The 20,557-nt window shown below is 36.8% G+C and overlaps 1 protein-coding gene across 1 annotated transcript in view; it reads right to left on the reverse strand.

Moving 5' to 3' along the window:
• Window positions 1–1,340: 1,340 nt before the first annotated feature.
• The window catches only part of LOC121374495 (receptor-type tyrosine-protein phosphatase C-like), a 54,168-nt gene continuing 34,951 nt past the window's right edge, over window positions 1,341–20,557 (reverse strand). The window contains exons 5-7 of the mRNA XM_041501593.1: window positions 18,256–18,346; window positions 3,850–3,926; window positions 1,341–1,394 (exon numbers count right to left, since the gene is read on the reverse strand). Coding sequence (XP_041357527.1) covers window positions 1,341–1,394; window positions 3,850–3,926; window positions 18,256–18,346 — 222 coding nt within the window. The remainder of the gene's footprint in view (window positions 1,395–3,849; window positions 3,927–18,255; window positions 18,347–20,557) is intronic.

Below are 20,557 nucleotides of genomic sequence, written 5' to 3' on the forward strand. Positions count from 1 at the left end.
GTAATGACAAATGTTTCTACCAGAAGGTATTTGATTTTGATACTTAAAAAATCAAACAAGTAAAAGGCCTGAAATAAAAAGTTGAATATTTTATGGCCAATACATGCTATGTTTGTGTTAACTATAATACTTCCGGTATGAAGTACCACACTGTGTTAGACTGTCTCCCATGCTTTTTTGTAGTTAGATGGCTGTTACAAAGTGAAAGTTGGTACTATCTGTTAATCAACTAACCCGGTTAATTGCATATGCTCGAGCTTCACCGAGGGTATGCAAATAAGTGGGTTTGACTGTATTTTGTTTTATTTATTTACTATTATTTTGTTTCTGATTTTACTTCAATGTTTAGATGTTATTTTACATTTACATTGTGATCATATAATGGGAAAAAAGAATAGCCTACGCAATGTTTTCTAAACCACATAATGTAGTAATAAATACCAAATGTTTAACAAAACATCTGATGATCAAATAATAATTAAATGTCCGTAACATTAATTATTATATAATGTCATCCCATTGGTTCAGCCATAACAATGCAAGTTTGTTCATTTGTTCATATCTGATGACATCACTTTATATTGATAGTTTTTCTTATTAAGAATTATTGTTTAAGAACCAAAAAATAAATCAAAATAAAATATGAACTTTTAGTGTCATCATTAGCAAGTATGTTTTAAATTTAATTATAAGGATTGTCTTTTATGTTCATCGGGGTATGAAAAAAAATCATCCACAAACTTATGTGTAAACGTCTTCACAGATTCACATAGTTTGTGGATTATTTTTTTATGAAACTATCGAAATGTGAATTCAGCTAGGATTCATTACATGTTGGTTCATAATGATATTTGTCATGTTGTTTGCTCTAAATTGTTGTTTAAATTATTATGTTTAATAGCATGTCACAACGCTGAAGAATCATTTTAAAAAAAAAAAGCAATATTCAAAGAAAAAAGATAAAATTTGTTTTGTTTAATAACACCACTAGAGTACATTGATGTATTAATCATCGGCTATTGGATGTCAAACATTTGATAATTTGTACATATAGTCTTAGAGATGAAACCCGATACATTTTTTCATTAGTATCAAGGGACCTTTTATATGCATCATCCCACAGACAAGACAGCACATACCACAGCCTTTGATATACAAGTCGTGGTACACTGGCTGGAATGAAAAATAGCCTAATGGGCCTACCGACGGGAATCGATCCCAGACCAACTGCGTATCAGGCAAGCACTTTACCACTGGGCTACTTCCAGCCCTTCAAAGAAAAATTCTGAAAATATCTACTGGCTTTTAATTAATTTCATTGAGTATAAAAGTGGTAATAATCAGTAAATACACTCACCTTGTGTTGCAATATATTCTTTAGTCAATGTGTACCCCTAAAAAAATAATAATACAAATTAATACAAATAAGTCAAGATCAAAATACTTAATATTACTAAATTTTTTGAAGAAAAAAATTAATTGTTATTAATCACAAGAATTTGGGATGGACTACAGAACTGTGTCACCTCCACACAAGCTAAAACACATCACAACACACAGAGGCCTGTAGCCAGATATGTTTGATGTCAGACATTAACAAAAAAACATCTGATACGTCCGTTATTACCATTTGAGAAGATGACAGATGGACAAAGGCCTAGTTTCTAAGGATTAAACTCCAATCTCCTATAACCTTTTCATCCTACAAATAAAACACCTGAGGCATCAGTTTGTTAAAAAAGATATATTCTTCTTATATGAACATTCCATACAAGAACTTATAATGACTTGTGAGTCACAAGTCTACGACATAGGCAATAACCAAAATGTACTGTTAGTAGGGTTAAAGTAAACATGATTGTAAAGAAACTGTATTAAAAAGCTATAATTTAAAATAACAGTAAAGGCACACAAAGACTTGTATATCAGTAAAGGGTGGGACGTAGCCCAGTGGGAAAACACTCGCTTGATGCACGATCGATCCCCATTGGTGGGCCTATTGGGCCATTTCTCGCTCTAGCCAGTGCACCACGACTGGTATATCAAAGGCTGTGGTATGTGCTATCCTGTCTGTGGGATGGTGCATATAAAAGATCCCTTGCTACTAATGGAAAAACGTAACGGGTTTCATCTCTAAGACTGTGTCAAAATGACTATATGTTTGATATCCAATAGCCGATGATTAATAAATCAATGTACTCCAGTGGTGTAGTTAAACAAAACTAACTCTGTTTTTATGTATATCAGCAATACAGTAACAGTAATGACAATGATGATCATGATGATAATCACAGGCTGAATTTGCAAAGATTGTTTTTCTTAAACGCAGATGTTTGAGAATTGTAAATGTATATGTAATAGTTACACACGTATATGACAGAAACAGGCTTTGTAAATTCGGCCCAATGTGTTTGTGTTAGCCAGCTTCCTGAATATTATGTGAACTAAAAAAACAACAACAAAACTAGAAATTAACTTTCAAATGTTTTACTTGTCATTTTACTAAAGTTTGTTTTGTTTAACAACACCACTAGAGCACATCGATTAATTAATTATCATGTATTGGATGTCAAACATTTGGTACTTCTGACACGCAGTCATCAGAGAAAACCTGCTACATTTTATGTAATACAGCAAGGGATCTTTTATATGCACTTTCCCACATACACTGTATGTGTAACAGGAAAGCACATACCACTTCTTTGATCAGTTCTGGTACACTGGTTGGAACGAGAAAATGTCATTTCACTATGTCATCAATGTCCAATGAATTAACAAATGCATTTTCTCTCTTTTTCTCTTTACATTCCTTTCTTCTTTAATAATCTATCTCAGGTATTCTCCATTTGTATGAATCAGTTTTAATGTATGAGTATTTTCTTACAGCACTATACAGTTTCTATCAGTGTTCCATCTGCACCAGAGATGGAACTTGGCCTTTCATGGTTTATTTATTTGAAGATTTTTATTTTTATTTTGCCTGTTTTTTTAAAGATAAGATAAATATAACTAATCTTTTTGACATGATGTCCCTTCACAATCCCTCAGACAGATAAGTATTTAGTTGCAGTAAGTCTCATCAACACATCAGTCATAACTAAATACTATTTATACAATACTGGCATGACTAATTTAAACACAAATAATACCAGGAAGCTTCTTCTTAAAAGGACACTTTAAACACTACAGCATATTAGAGCCATTTATGATCACTGAAATCAAACATTACTTATATTTTATTCTTTAGATTATCCATTTCTGTAGAACCGAAGTGTTTTTGGTCATCCTGGTATTTGTAGAATAGCATTTTTCATATTTTTAAAAATGCAAGTGCATCTGAGAAATAGCGGTTTACTGATTCGAGTTCTAGTCTATTTTAAAGGATATTAATTTTCCTCTTTTAACATCACAGACTATTCTTTCACTCTATTGTAACTTTATCCAAATGAGTTACAAGTTTGTAAATTAACAAAACTTAGTGTCCATTTTGTACGAGTTAAAACTAGGGTCTGCGCCTTTGCAATACAATTCAATACAGTATAATAACATATTATTCAAATGTTGTACTGACTGACTGATTGAAAACATATTTTACTGTACAAAGAACAAAAGAATCAGGCACAAGTAGTGATAGTAATAATATGTTATCCAATACCAGGCAGCATGTGTGCGGAAAGTTTAGCAGGAGAGGGTCTAGACTGTGGCAATGAAATTTATAGGGGGTTGAGTCATGATCCACAGAAAATATACTGAAAAAAAGCTTTAGCAGGGGTGGTTTTGACCCAAAAATCCCTCCCACCCACCCCCTGCACAAATGTCTGAATACTTTCAGAAAACTGGATTACTTACATCAATGAAGCTGGCATTGATATAGTCATTATTGTAGCCTGGAGGCATGTCTCGCAAAATTACACGGCTATGGTCATCTGGAAAACAATACAAAACACTGTCACTTTAACAAGAAAAAAACCTAATTTAATTCATTGTTTTTAACAAATTAGATAAAATTATAAATGCATATGTGTGTCAAAGGATGCACCATACAAATGCTGTCTACAGACTGTAGTATTGTAGCAGTTCTTTAACTAAGGTAGGTAGGTAACTAGTTCATATACCACTGGGGTTTCAAACACGCATCTTTAACTAAGGTAGGTAGGTAACTAGTTCATATACCACTGGGGTTTCAAACACGCATCTTTAACTAAGGTAGGTAGGTAACTAGTTCATATACCACTGGGGTTTCAAACACGCATCTTTAACTAAGGTAGGTAGGTAACTAGTTCATATACCACTGGGGTTTCAAACACGCATCTTTAACTAAGGTAGGTAGGTAACTAGTTCATATACCACTGGGGTTTCAAACACGCATCTTTAACTAAGCCTTGCAGTGCGATACATTATAAGAAGAAATCCCTTTGGTGAATCCAATCTGTTCTTTCCCATGCCAACCAGTGCTCCATGACTGGTTTATCAAAAGCTGTGGTATGTGTGGTCTACAGCAATGCTTCTTTAATTCAAAAAATTTTGAAAAAAATGTTTAGCTCTATGCTCACATATTAATCAGCCACCCTCCCTCCCCTCACCAAATTTCAGAATTTTTAATCTATGTAATTAGAGACCCATTGTCAATACATGGCAATACATATTATTGTTTAATTAGCAGCATGGGTAGCAAACAGGATATCATATCAGGGAACATTGTGTTCAGCATCACGTCACAATTCTCTAAGTAACTTTCAGAGATCGCTACACAATTTTAAAATATTAAACAGCAATTGCTAATAAATTTTCAATTGACTAGAAATATTGCTTATCAAGGTTTGGAAACAAAATGTTCCCTGCACTCCCAGCCAAGGAGTCTTTCCCCACACACAGGATAACATATGACAGCAAAGGAGTCTTTCCCACAAACAGGATAGACTATGAATTTTTTTCTCCACAAATAGGATAACATATACCAACCAAGGAGTCTTTCCCCACAAACAGGATAGACTATGCCTGTCAAAGAGTTTTTCACCACAAACAGGATAACATACGACAGTCAAGAAGTCTTTCCCCACAAACAGGATAGACTATGCCTGTCAAAGAGTTTTTCACCACAAACAGGATAACATACGACAGTCAAGAAGTCTTTCCCCACAAACAGGATAGACTATGCCTGTCAAAGAGTTTTTCACCACAAACAGGATAACATACGACAGTCAAGAAGTCTTTCCCCACAAACAGGATAGACTATGCCTGTCAAAGAGTTTTTCACCACAAACAGGATAACATACGACAGTCAAGAAGTCTTTCCCCACAAACAGGATAGACTATGCCTGTCAAAGAGTTTTTCACCACAAACAGGATAACATACGACAGTCAAGAAGTCTTTCCCCACAAACAGGATAGACTATGCCTGTCAAAGAGTTTTTCACCACAAACAGGATAACATACGACAGTCAAGAAGTCTTTCCCCACAAACAGGATAGACTATGCCTGTCAAAGAGTTTTTCACCACAAACAGGATAACATACGACAGTCAAGAAGTCTTTCCCCACAAACAGGATAGACTATGCCTGTCAAAGAGTTTTTCACCACAAACAGGATAACATACGACAGTCAAGAAGTCTTTCCCCACAAACAGGATAGACTATGCCTGTCAAAGAGTTTTTCACCACAAACAGGATAACATACGACAGTCAAGAAGTCTTTCCCCACAAACAGGATAGACTATGCCTGTCAAAGAGTTTTTCACCACAAACAGGATAACATACGACAGTCAAGAAGTCTTTCCCCACAAACAGGATAGACTATGCCTGTCAAAGAGTTTTTCACCACAAACAGGATAACATACGACAGTCAAGAAGTCTTTCCCCACAAACAGGATAGACTATGCCTGTCAAAGAGTTTTTCACCACAAACAGGATAACATACGACAGTCAAGAAGTCTTTCCCCACAAACAGGATAGACTATGCCTGTCAAAGAGTTTTTCACCACAAACAGGATATATATATATATATATATTCTTTATTCCTCTTGTAGAGAGTTTGAACAGTACAGATTATCATACATACATAATACATAAAAGACAATGCACAATGATTAATGGATAATACATAGTACTTGATACAAAATACATAATACATAATATATATAGTGGCATGGGAATAAACGCATGGTGAGAGAATTACATGAAAAGGGTAGTTGGTTGATCAGAATCACACTCAGATAAATTCACTCACTACCCTGTCATTCTCTCTCTCTCTCTCTCTCTCTCTCTCTCTCTCTTTCTCTTTCTCTCTCTCTCTCACACACACACACACACACACACACACACACACACACACACACACACACACCACACACACACACACAGACAGGTTATGCTAGTCATGATTGAAGCAACAGATGGAATGGTTTATAGTGTACAGTTTATGGTTTTATAGACTATATATTGGTTTATCCATGTACTGGCAGGGATTGTCCTACGACCTATCATACATCAGAAAACTGCCCTAAGCTACATCCAGCTCACTGAATTCTAAAAGCTTTCTGTCAAACAATATTATACTTTATTACCCACACCAATGAACATAAGTGGTGCTGTAAATATCATATAACACACTTGCACATCTGTGACATCATGTCTTTACATGACACTCCTATGTGGTTAGGTCAAATTGACAACCTTGGTGTACTAACTGTCTGAATGCTTTTTATGGTCATTTAACAAATTTAATTTTCTAAATGTTAATGCACATCTCCTTTTGAACAATACAAAAATGATGACAACAGGACGTCTGCAGTATGAGATTTCTGATATGCAATGAGAATTTGATTATTCCCTAAGTGATATCACTTTGGGAATTAAATAATTGACAAACTGTTCCATAAACTGTTTTCAGCACATTTTATGTCATAATCTCTACCCAGGACACCATAAGGACCATTTTCATGTGCAGTTTTTTTTTTTGCCACAGTACCCATGCAGAACATAGAAAGCAGACGTATCAAAAAATCAATTCTGTGATCATCAATAGCAGTTCTTCCATATGTATGAGCAGTGTGGATCGTGGCAGCCATGTCATGGCCATACCAAACATTAGGCACATGGAAAACATCACTAAATGGGGCATTATTTTCTAACAACAACTTTCCCATTATTTATTCACATTTATACTCTTTTAGGAGTGTTTATTTGTAAATATTTACCATGTACAAATACCTTTTTTTTCTGATTATGACAACCATATAATTTTAGAACAGGATATAAATTAAAATAAAATTTTAATGCTTAATATTTAATGTAAAGGAAGTTGAATGTGCCTTTTATACCTATAATTTCATTAAAACCAGATGAACTTCATGTCCCAACTACCACAAGGTATTTTAATACATGAATATGCCTTTTAACAAAATATCTGCCAAATTATGTTTTTGATTTTTTTTTCATGAGAACCTCTTGCACGAAGTGGCCCATTAGTGCAGATGATCAACTTGAAGTTCGATTAATCGTTAAAAAACTAAACATTTTTAGAAAAATCAATTTTCTTGGTGCCAATTAGTCTAAAGGTAACCAGTTATCAAATTGTGATATCAAAGTTTAAACTTGATTTAAGTTCTCTCATAAAGGTGAATAAATACAAAATAAAAGACATTTAAAAAAAAGAAGACAAATAATGGAGATGGCTTTATAAACATGTAACTGATACGCTACAGTTATGTTTGCTACAATAAAGATCACCATGTATAAAAACTGCCTGGCTACAAATGGCACTTTTAATAATATTAATAATCATTTATTATGTGAAAGATATTTTAGATACTTATGTTCTTGCAAAAGAAAGGAACGGGGTGAAATCTAAAATCAATTCCCACTTTATGAACCCATAGTTATCTCCCATTCCAACCAGTGTTTCATGACTATTCAGGGCTCGCAATACTGCCATCCCAATATTTTTACCTACCGTCCCCATCAGACTGGCAATTATTTTGTGTTTATACTTTATGATCATGTTTGGTCTGACAAGTTTTGATTTGGTCCAGTAGAATTTGTAGCTTACCTGACTGAATGTCCTGCAGGAATTTCAACTAATTTCAACCCCTGCTACTATGTCAAAGGTTGTTTTATGTATCATCATGTCTATGGAAAAATTGGAACTGGATCTAACTCATGGGTCAAAATACTTGCTTGAGGTGTAGGATCAATTCCACATAAAGGACCCATCAGATTATTTCCCATTCCAACTAGTACTCCATGACTGGTATATCAAAAAGCTGAAGTATGGTGCTGTCCTGTCTGTGAAAATATGCTTGACTATAAAATGTCCCTTATATACCAGAAGTAGCCCATATGAGCTCTGTGCCTACTGATTATAGTTGAAAATGGGGGGGATGGGTGGGTGTGTCTTTGTCAGTTAAATGGTTTGGGGTCGATCAAAATACAAGTTTTGAATTCCAGGTGTTAAAATATGGCATTTTCAGCCTTCTGAGCATAGTAATTGGGGGAGGGGGGGGGGGAGGGGGAAGTGCATGACCCCCACAACCCCTCATTCCACAGCCTCTGTGCAGTGTCATATTTAAAGTATGCCACAACTAATTGGTTGTACGTAACCGAGCAAACATTAGGCTATGTTGTAATTAAACTAGAAAAATGATGTTTCTTGTTCCACCTCAGATAAAGAGAATAGCTCGTGGAGTTTGGGAAGCAACGCTCATTACAATTCATGGCATTCACTTGTAGATGCAGGAATTAACACTGTTTTTAAACCATAATGATTAGAGTTACCCTTGCACTACAACCACCTTCAACAAGTTAAGTCAAATCATTTCTAATTCCAACCAAATAGAATAAAAAACGAGACACTCTCTTCAATGGAACGATTCTGGTGAAATGTTTAGTTATTCTTACATTAATTTATAATTGAATTACACGTATCTGCAAATTTCTAAGAGATGAAAAAGAAAAAGAACACAAAATGCTGGTGAAATGTTTAGTTATTCTTACATTAATCAGTATTTATAGCACCTGATTAAAAATAGTGGTTAATAAACATTCTAGGTTGAGGTCAGTACTGTGATTTGAACCTAGCTCCTTCCAGCTTTGATCACATGCACTATGAATTAACCACTGAATCATCAAACTGAACATCGATTGATTACCTCTTGCTCATGCCAGTGTAATGTTCCAATGCTAACAGTATTGGTTAACGCTTCACAAACTCAATACATAAACAGTATTTAGAAACCTGTTCACCCATATTCTTGTAATCAAACAGTTGGTTGATTTTACACTCCATCGCCTTTATATTTCTAGTGTTGGTTTTGTGAATGATTCACCAGCATCACTCAGCAGAATAGCTGGTATTGTGCAAGGCGATTGTGTAGAAACAATGGTTATAATACAACATTGTGTCCAGATCAATTAGCTGTTTTGACAGTGTATTGATTTCACTTTAAATGTGTGTCACTAAATGGCTAGACCATGTTGAAATATTATGGAATGTATTGGTCGTCAGGTTTTGGTGTTGAGTGTAAATGTTTTGTAACACGGATAAACAAAGAAAACATGCAAGTAAACAGGAAGCCTTTTTACAGAATATCCGATATATCCATAAAATATGTAACACTCAGTTTACATAATCTTACAAATGGTTATATACTAAAAGGCAAAAGTTACTGTGACATGGACTGTTTGGAGTAATAAATTTATGAATGGATTTATGGATGTAAACCAGAGAAAATGTGCATGAAACAGCTCAGAGAAATGCAACCAAGCAGTTTTTGCAGCGATTGCATGCTTTGTGCAAGAAACATGGAATATTCAGGAGAAATTCTGTCCAGTGTTCACCATAAAAGGCCAGACATTCAGTCGCAAATCATTCCACTCTGTGCAGCCTTCAGAAGTCCAGAAGTCAGAAAAACACCATTAGTGAACTGTTTGATGCAATTTCATCATGCCACGACTCAGTGAAAATGACAGATGGCAAGTCATAGGGATGCTTAAATCTTGGACCTCGTAGCATGATGTCGCACGTCAATTCAACGTCCACAGAAACACCATATGGCACTTATGGCAACGATATCAACAAAACAACCATGTCAGGGACCATCGCCAAGACACATGAATCCGAACCACGCATCTGCGAAACAGGCAATCCCAGGAACTGTCTCCATCATTTAGTGGCCTCAATGAGATGATGGTACCAGGCCTGTATCAATGATCAAGGTGGACACACTTGCTACCGACAGTGTGAACTTCGCGCTGGACCCCCTCTAGTGATGTGGCTCATTTGCATATGGCAGGTGCACCCTTTTCATGGATTATTGCTCATTTCCATACCTTGGGACATTTTTCTTTCCATGTTATAACATTTCATACACGGCAGTAAAATTATCTTTGTGTTTTGTGTGTCACAATAACTTTTGCTTTTTTTTTTTTTTTTTTTTTTTTTTATCCCACTGCCCCCTTTCCTTTCTCTCTTTTTGAATTCCATCTCATTTCTTCCTGATCTGGCAACTCCTTCTATCTTTCAACTTCTTTCGCTGTCCACCTCCACATCCCAGTCCTTGTCTCTCCAACCATGACAGGTGCTTGTCTCTTGTGGCTATCTGTGCCACACACCTGCCATTCCCCATCAGCTTTTAGCTGTGGGCTTAGTCTGACCACTTCGGGGAGTGTTCAGTAGTTACTTCTGGCATTGTTAAGAGGCACTTGTAACCACCTACTATGCACCCCTTCTACCAGCGGTCGTTAGTTAGTGCCGTGGGTCAGACCAGCTTTATTAGCGGCAGAGGGCAAGGATGCCAGGTGGGTGCAGGGAAATACACAGAGACTGCACCCATGGAGGAAGTGGAGACAGGTAAGCGATGGTGTGGACAGCTCAGAAAACAGAGTCGGGGGAAACTGACAGAAAGAGTCGAATGCCTTTTAGTATATTTCTAATAATGAATAAAACCAATTAACAAATTTCAATTTGATGTATATGTAAATAAAAAAAAGTACAATATAATCATGATCTGTTTTTACAGAGTGAGTGAGTGAGTGACTACCATAAAGGTCATAAGTTAAAGTTAGTTTGTTTTGTTTAATAACACCACTAGAGCACATTGATTTATTAACCATCGCCTATTAGCTGTCAAACATTTGGTAATTTTGACATATACCGGGTAGTCTTAGAGAGGAAACCCACTACATTTTTCCATTAATAGCAAGGAATCTTTTATATGCACCATCCCACAGACAGGATAGCACATATCACAGCCTTTGATATACCAGTCGTGGTGCACTTGGTAGAACAAGAAATAGCTCCGTGGGTCCACCAACAGAGATCAATGCAAAGAGGTCATAAGATGACGGCGCTGGAGTGGGAGCTATATATTAATTTGATTTTCAACTGGAAAAGACAATGCATTACTTTCAAAGTTGGGGGGGTTCAGTACTTTCCTCAATCCTCTGTTTCCAATGCCTATGCTATATATATATATATATATATATATATATATATAGTTGTGAATCATTTTATGTAGATGCATTTTCATGCATTCTGGCTTTTGTATCATTTTAATACAGAAGTGGATAAACAAAGAGTCATGATTCCCCAGCCCTCGTGAACCTGGCACTATGCATACAGTTAAATGTTCTTATCACATCCCATGGCATCATTTTCATTGATGGCTACATATATTATGCCTGTTTCATCATTAAAAGAAATGATATCCACAACACACACACACATACACACACACACACAAACAAACAAACACACGCACCCAACATGCATGCACACACACAACACGTGCACACACACACACACACAGATACACACACACACACACAGACAGACAGACACATACACACATACACACAGACACACACACACACAAACCCAGTCCTTTTTTCTATTTCATCTAGGTTACATAATTAAACTTAATAAATAAAAATCCAATATTAGTTTTTGATATTTAATGCACAGATTTATTCAGTCAAAGGAAACAACAAGTTTAATTAAAGTGATCTCTCTGTATTGGTGCAGATTAATTAGGGGTGTCATGATACACCTACCTCACGATATGATACGATACATATCATGATATCTGATTCATGATGGTTTCCCCGTAAAACAAGAAGTAAATTGAAGCTTAGGTGAAGTGATTTAAAAATAAGAAATAAAAATAAAACACTGATTATAAAAACAGTTTTAATGTAGAAATACCAAAAAAGAAAGAAATGTTTTATTTAACAATGCACTCAACACATTTTATTTAAGGGTATTTGGCATCACACATATGGTTAAGGACCACACAGATATTGAGAGAGGAAACCCGCTGTCACCACTTCATAGGCTAGTCTTTTCGATTAGCAGCAAGGGATCTTTTATATGCACCATCCCACAGACAGGGTAGTACATACCACGGCCTTTGATATACCAGTCATGGTGCACTGGCTGAAACGAGAAATAGCCCAAGGGCCCACTGGCGGGGATCGATCCCAGACCGACCGTGCATCGAGCGAGCGCTTTACCATTGGGCTACATCCCGCCCCGTAGAACTACCACATAAGCAGGCACATAACCTTTGTCCACTGTCTTTGTTTTGTCAAGAATATAACTTGTTAATAAGTACATACCAGTACAAATGGACAATGGGGAATTAATATGGAATTAATATAGGAATCAACACATGGTCGAAATTAGAATCGAAACACAAGCAAGGTGTATCGTATCGTCAGCAGTAATATCGTGATGCATCGATGCATTGGTGTATTGTGTCACCCCTAAGGTTAATACTGGTTTGACTGTGCTGCAGGTTAAAACTGGTTTGACTTTACTGTTATTTTTGGTGTTGGCAATTTACACAAAACATCTTTTATGCATGGAACCAAGTGGACTTATTCTGTTGGATAAATCCTGCTTTTATTTTCATTGCAACATCAAGCAATCAAAAGAGAGCCAGAGATCAAACAAAATGCAAATATGGTCTCGTAAAGGAAGATAACATTGCAATGACTGCATTGACGTCTCATAAAGGCAGATAACATTGCAGTGACTGCACTGACGGAGACTCACCCGCTGATCTGATGGCATAGCACAGAAACTGCAACCGGCTATTGTACATGGCTCACAGTCAGCTGGGCATATAAAAACCCACTTATCTCGATCAGCAGCAGAAGATAATTACAATCTGTGTCCTGATTTAACTCAACAAACACTCGGTTTGATTAACACTTTCTTTGTTACAAATCAGTACTAGATTTCAGTTCAAGGTATTTGATTATTATTATTATTTTTTTTTTTTGGCATATAAAGAAAAGATTCTTTTGTCAAATACAGTTCATCCTTTATCTCAATCCTCATTCTCCTCCAGTATTGTTCTCCCCCAGTATTCAATAGTCATCTGTCCTAATGTTGAATGTCTATTGAACCTCTGAATCTTAATGTAACAGTTTGGCACATACCAGAATTTTCATGTTACTTAGAGCTGGGCAAATTTCAAAATACCGAAATATATCTCCCTCCCTCAAGCACTAACAATATATCTGACCAATGCAAAATGGCTGACAAATTAGCAGGTGAGCCTTAACTTGGGCATGCATTTAAAGCTGAGTATTCCAAAAATACCACTCGATATCAGTATCAGTATTGTGTCAATACTGAATACCGTACCGATACCGCAGTAAATCACCCCTAAAATACTGGTACCAAACCCGAAATTTCAATACCGCCCAGCTCCAATGATACTTGGATTTTGTAATTGTATATACTACTAGATATAACCCTTGCTTCACACACAGATGTTTAGATGGGGTGTGCTGTCCAATACACTGGGCTCTTCCCCCAAAATATGACTGCCATGTAAATAGCCAGATCTCATTAGCCAAGGCTACATACACAGCCACCATTAAGTGCCAAAGATGGCAGCACCCATTGAGGTTGTATTTATGTAATTCATGTGCAATACAATCTTTAGCATGATGTGTGTACAGTAGTTGACTAGACCTGAGCACACACAAAAATCCTTGTGAATTAAATGTGGCATCAAGTATACAGAACATTGTCAACAGTGCAGATCAAAAGAGGAGAAGCAATCAGAATGATGAGAAACTGTTAAAAAGGCTTTGCTTATTATGTTATAGACAGAATTGTGGAGATTGTTGCAGTTCAGAATATTAAAACTAATGATGAACCTAAAGGTCTACTCATCTCCAGATAAGCTTTAAACAAAATTGGTTCTAGAATTCAAGACAAATTTGAAATGATCATATAGTCAAGAAATAAATTTCATATGGCTAGATGTAAAAAAAAAAAAAAAAGCCTTAAGTTTTAAACTGGAACATCATGTAATTATGAGATCCAAGTACCCTCAAGTGATATTTTTCTTTTTCCTAAACTATTTTCGACCTTAATTTAGTTTCATTAGCATATATCAGCTATCTCACACAGCCAGTGGTCTTATAAATTGGACGACAACACCTTAAATACCTGTATTAAATGACCACAGTAATTTTCTGCCAGTCGATAAATCAAATCGGTCAAAAAGACAATTAGCTTATAAAGTGGCAAAAAGTTGCCAGAAATAGCATCTATACACATACATGAGGTAATCTCTGATGTGCCACAGTTAAAGAATGGTGTCTACAGGATGTATCTAATTGTCTGGGAGGAAGTTAAGTTTAGCATCCAAAGCTCATTTAAGACAACAATATATCTTTATTTAAAGGAATTATATGAACAGAGAATGACTTGTTTCTTGTAAATGGAGTCAAATCAGAAAATATTTCAAAAACTTCATCCATGGTAATTAAACATTTGTGATAATTTCCAGGAAAACTAGAAATTAAAAGAAAATTATTTTTAGTTTTTTAATTATGGGAAAGCAAACAGATGAACTATTTACAATTCACAAATCTATTTTATAAATTTACACAACACACAATCATGCAACTAATCTCTGTCTGTCTGAAGTCTATTTCTGTTAAGTGCATCTATCCATCCATCCATCCATCCCTCCTTCTATCTTTCTGTTTGTCAGTCCATCCATCTGTCCATCTGCCCACACACCCACCAGTGAGACATCTGTGCATTCATCCATCCATCTATTTGTCCATCCATCCATCCATCCATTTGTTAGACCATCCATCCATCCATCCATCTATCCATTTGTTAGTCCATCTATCTATTAATTTGTTAGTCCATCCATCCACCTACCCATATTGATACCTGTTGGTGGGCCCATTGGGCTATTTCTCATTCCAGCCAGTGCACCATGACTGGTATATTAAAGGCAATGGTATGTGCTATCCTGTCTGTGGGATGGTGCATATAAAAGATCCCTTGCTACTAATGGAAAAATGTAGTGGGTTTCCTCTCTAAGACTATATGTCAAAATTACCAAATGATGAGTAATAAATCAATGTGCTCTAGTGATGTCGTTAAATAAAACAAACTTTATTTTCCATCCATCAATTTGTCTGTCCATTCATCCATCCATCCACTGATTCCTCCACTCATCTGTTTATTTGTCAGTCCATCTATCTATCCATCTGCCCACCAGCCAGTCCATCCATCCATCTGTCCATCCATCTATTCATCCATCCATCTATCCATCCATCCATCCACCAATTCCTTCATCCATCTGACTATTTGTCAGTCCATCCATCTGTCCATCTACTCACATAACCACCAGCTGGTCTATCCATCCATCCATCCATCCATCCATCCAACCATCCAACTATCCATCCATCCATCCATCCATCCATCCATCCATCCATCCATCCATCCAACCATCCATCCATCATCCATCATCCATCCAACCAACCAACCATCCATCCATCCATCCAACCATCCATCCATCCATCCATCCATCCATCCATCCATCCATCCATCCATCCATCCATCCATCCATCCATCCATCCATCCATCCAACCAACCATCCATCCAACCAACCATCCATCCAACCAACCATCCATCCAACCATCCATCCATCCACATGTATATCTGTAATGTTTCGTTTATATTAATATATTCACCCAATTACGACATGGTATGAATACTGTCTACTTTGTTATTAGCCATACTTCAATACTGCTTTCCTGCAGGCCAGTAATAAGATGAGAAGTGTCACCAGAGACCGGCTGTAATCAGATGATGTCAATGAAATAATATTATGTGGGCTGTCCAGTGCACACATCTACTCCCTGGAGGCTGAATACAATCACACCATGGCAGTATTTCACCACCGCACTGGACCCTGGTGAACTTGCCATGATTACCCACTGGACTAAGGACCTGTCTGTAATGTGAGTGCTTGTGGTTGACATACCGCGACCCTGTTGGGGTGTCTGCTAAATTGAGCAAATCAGTAGACACGGATACACATAATCCAATCTATCCTTACACGATTGGTATGAGCCATCATGGTTAATGATATGGTAGCTTGTGAACCAAACTACCTTGCCTGATTGTTATAAGCTATCAGTGTTCATGATGGTAGCCTGTGAACCAACCTACAGGTACCTTACATGATTGCTATAACCTATCAGTTTTAATGATGATAGCCTCTGAATCAATCTACATTATGTGATCGTTATAAGCTTTCAGATTTAATAATGGTACCTGTGAACCAACCTACATTACATGATTGTTATAAGCTATCTGGTTTAATAATGGTAGCCTGTTAACCAACCTACAGGTACCTTACATGATTGCTATAACCTATCAGTTTTAATGATGGTAGCTTCTGAATCAATCTACATTACGTGATTGTTATAAGCTATCAGATTTAATGATGGTAGCCTGTTAACCAACCTACAAGTACATGTACCTTACATGATTGTTATGAGCTATCTGGTTTAATGATGGTAGCCTGTGAACCAATCTACTGTACATGACTGTTATAACCTATTAGTATTAATGATGGTAGCCTCTGAACCAGTCTACATTACATGATTGTAATAAGCTATCAGTATTAATTATGACAGCCTCTGAACCAACCCACCTTGCATGACTGTTATAAGCTATAAGTATTAATGATGATAGCCCATCTTGGACAGAACTTTTTGATCAAATCAAAGGTTGTGTCCATGCCAGTCATGCTTGAACAGTTGTCTGATGGAAGCATGCCATATTTTATCTACCCATAGACACAGATAGATAACTAGTGATGACCATGGTTTTTGTAATGGTTAAGCCATCAGTCTTAAGATGCTGGGTCTCTCATACAAATATTGGGTCCATGTTAATGCTTCTGTCAGTTTGGAGGTTTAAGACATAAGTCTTGGTGTTGGTAGGTACTGTGTTCAAATCCCAGTGCTAGTCCCCACCCAGAGTGCAAGTTAATAGAGCCCTAGTACCATTACTCTAATTTCTCTCACTAACGCTTGTTCCAGCCAGTGCACCATGACTGGTATATCAAAGGCCGTGATATGTACTACCCTGTCTGATGGTGCATATAAAAGATCCCTTGCTGCTAATTGAAAAAGAGTAGCCCATGAAGTGGTGACAGCAGGTTTCCTCTCTCAGTATCTGTGTGGTCCTTGACCATATGTCTGATGCCATATAACCGTAAATAAAGTGTGTTGAGTGTGTTGTTAAATAAAAAATATTTCCTTCCTTCTTTTTTTTAGGTAGGATCTAGCTCAGTCAGTAAAGCACTCGCTTGAGATGCTTGGGTTCAAGGTTCAAATCCTCTCAGTAGACCCAATCTCTGATTGTTTTTTTTCCCCATCCCAAACATCCCCCGCTGCTAATGGAAACAATATAGCAAGTTTCTTCTTAAAACTACATGTCAGACTTACCAAATTTTTGACATCTAACAGCCAATGATTAATAAATTGATGTGCTAAACAGATACTGGTAATCCAGAAGAAAAGAAAAGAAATGTTGGTTTAACAACACCGTAACACATTTTAAACTATGACTATGTGGTCCATAGCATATGGATATTCAAAAAGAAAAAAAAAAGAAATCTACTGTTACCATATATGAAGGAACAAGAGATCTTTTATATATACTTTCTCATAGGCAGGACAGTACATACCACAGTCCTGGAGTTATGAAACATGAGGCACTAGTTAGAAAGGGGAAAAACTCAAGTCCATCGAAGGGAATTGTTCCTGTAACCCATCACACCTCAGGAGAGCACTCAACCACTGAGCTGTATCCCCCCCCCCCCCTCCCACCTCCCAATTGTTCAGATGCCCAAAGTCTGCAAAGGTAACTAAATTTAAATGTCAATCAAATGTAAACATGAACATTAATAACCTCAGAACTCACATGTAATGATCTCAGGTTTGTTGTTATTAGCTGCATTCCTTGGTAACAGTGCTGTTGTACAAGGGAATTCCTCCTGGTTGTGTACAATTGCCTGGAAAAACAAAACATTTAAAACATTATTAATTGTGACACTTAGGTCTAGATTGTTGCCACCGACATACAGTCTAGTTCTGGCAATTAGCAGCAAGGAATCTGCTCCATTCATGTGCCAACAAACAGCAGAGCACATGGCACAGTGTTTGACATACCATGCAGTCATTGCGGTCATGAAGGGATGAGTTGAATGAGATGTAACTCTGTGGTCCATTGAAGGGGATAATTTACATGACACATCACACCTCAGCCCAGGCTCTTGACCTTTGAGTTGCATCTGTCCTGGGTCAGGTCAATGGCTATCCAGAGACGGGACCCAGGATAGACATACTTGAAACTCTAGTGGTATATGAGCATGTTAAAAATATTGGACTTGGACTTGGGCATTAAGCTCTACTTAGTCAAGAGGTCTTTTATTAACCCTTTGACAGGGCAGCACAGAAAAAAAGAAAGAAAGAAAAAAAAGAAATCACAATAAAAAACCCTATCACAACAAAGTGTTTCCTTCTTGAAATAGTAAAGTTATCAATTAGAGACAAAGAACCATCAAAATAATTAGTGAATTATAGGATATTAAACTCGCTTCCATTTCATGTCATGTTTATGTCCCAAGTGAAATAATTTTCAGTTGTCACGAGCTTTAGTAAATGACAATGAAAATTATTTTACGAGGGACATAAACATGATACGAAATGGTAGCGAGTTTAATATCTTACTTATTACCCATACTCGGTCTAATTTATATCACTCAACTCATTTTGTTGACGTTCCTGTAAGGTTGTAATGCGCCAATCGATGATGTCACAAAGTGTTACATCCCATTTGGCATTCTAGTAGGATGTATCACTTTGATATGTACCAAGATATTTTAACCATATGGGTAATAAACTCAAATCACCGTAACTTCTTGTTCATACTTTGCAACTTGTCTCAAGAGAGGATAAAGGAAATGTGGAAAAAGGGTGTACCAGGGGTCTGGTTTGGACAAGGAGAAACTTCTGGTACATATAAAATCTGTTATGATGTATTATGGAAGCAGAAATAGTGACTAATGCAATGTACAGCAAACATTTTATTAAATATTCCCATATGAACTGAACATCAAAATAAGGATACTGTACACCAGAAGATACCTTCTTGGCCAGTGTACTTAATGAAAGGATTGGAATATCTGTTTAATAAAACCTCAGCACATGTTAGTTTGACCATTTGGTAATGAACATATGGTTATCTGACATGTGGTCCAGATAATGAAAAACGAAACCAGCTACCATCATTTAGGCAAAAAGCAGCAAAGGATCTTTTATATGCATTTTCCCACAGATGGTGCACTTGCCTAATGCAGCTGGTGTAAGATCAATCCCTGTCAGTGGACCCATTGGCTTATTTCTCATTATAGCTAATGCTCCACAACTGATGTATCAAAATAAATAAAGTTTGTTTTGTTTAATGACACCACTGAAGCACATTAATTAATAAATCATTGGCTATTGGATGTCAAACTTTTGGTAATTCTAACACATAGTCATTAGAGGAAACACGCTACATTTTTTTCAATGCAGCAAGGGATCTTTTATATGCACTCTCCCACAGACAGGATAGCATATACCATGACCTTTGATATACCAGTCGTGGTGCACTGGCTGGAACAAGAAATAGCCCAATGGGCCCACCGACGGGAATCGATCCCAAACTGACTGTGTGCATCAAGCAAGCGCTTTACCACTGGGCTATGCCCCGCCCCCTGATGTATCAAAGACCATAGTATGTACTGTCTCGCTTGTGGAAAGGTGCATACAAAAGACTCCTTGTTATTATTCAAAAAGAGTAGCCCATATTTTGACACAAATGGGTTTCGTCTCTCATTATCTATGTGGTTCTTAACAACACCATATAATGTTAAATAAAAATGTGTTGAGTGTGTTGTTAAATAAAACATTTCTTCCTTCCACTTGGGCTACTCTACTAACTAGAAGCAGGGGATCATTATATGCATTCTCCCACAGACAGGACAGCACATACCTCTGAAAATTGTGAAAATGACTGCTTCACTCACTGGCATATCACTCACCAGTCATGGTGCACCCATAGCAACCATGGGGAGGGGGAATTAAGGAGTGTGATTTAACTGAAATATCTTGTTTGATAATTCCTCATGCTTATTTAACACAGGTTGGACTGTACTTTGAATAAGTAAATATGTAAAAAT

This window comes from Gigantopelta aegis, chromosome 6 (assembly GCF_016097555.1).
Source record: "Gigantopelta aegis isolate Gae_Host chromosome 6, Gae_host_genome, whole genome shotgun sequence".
NCBI lineage: Eukaryota > Metazoa > Mollusca > Gastropoda > Neomphalida > Peltospiridae > Gigantopelta > Gigantopelta aegis.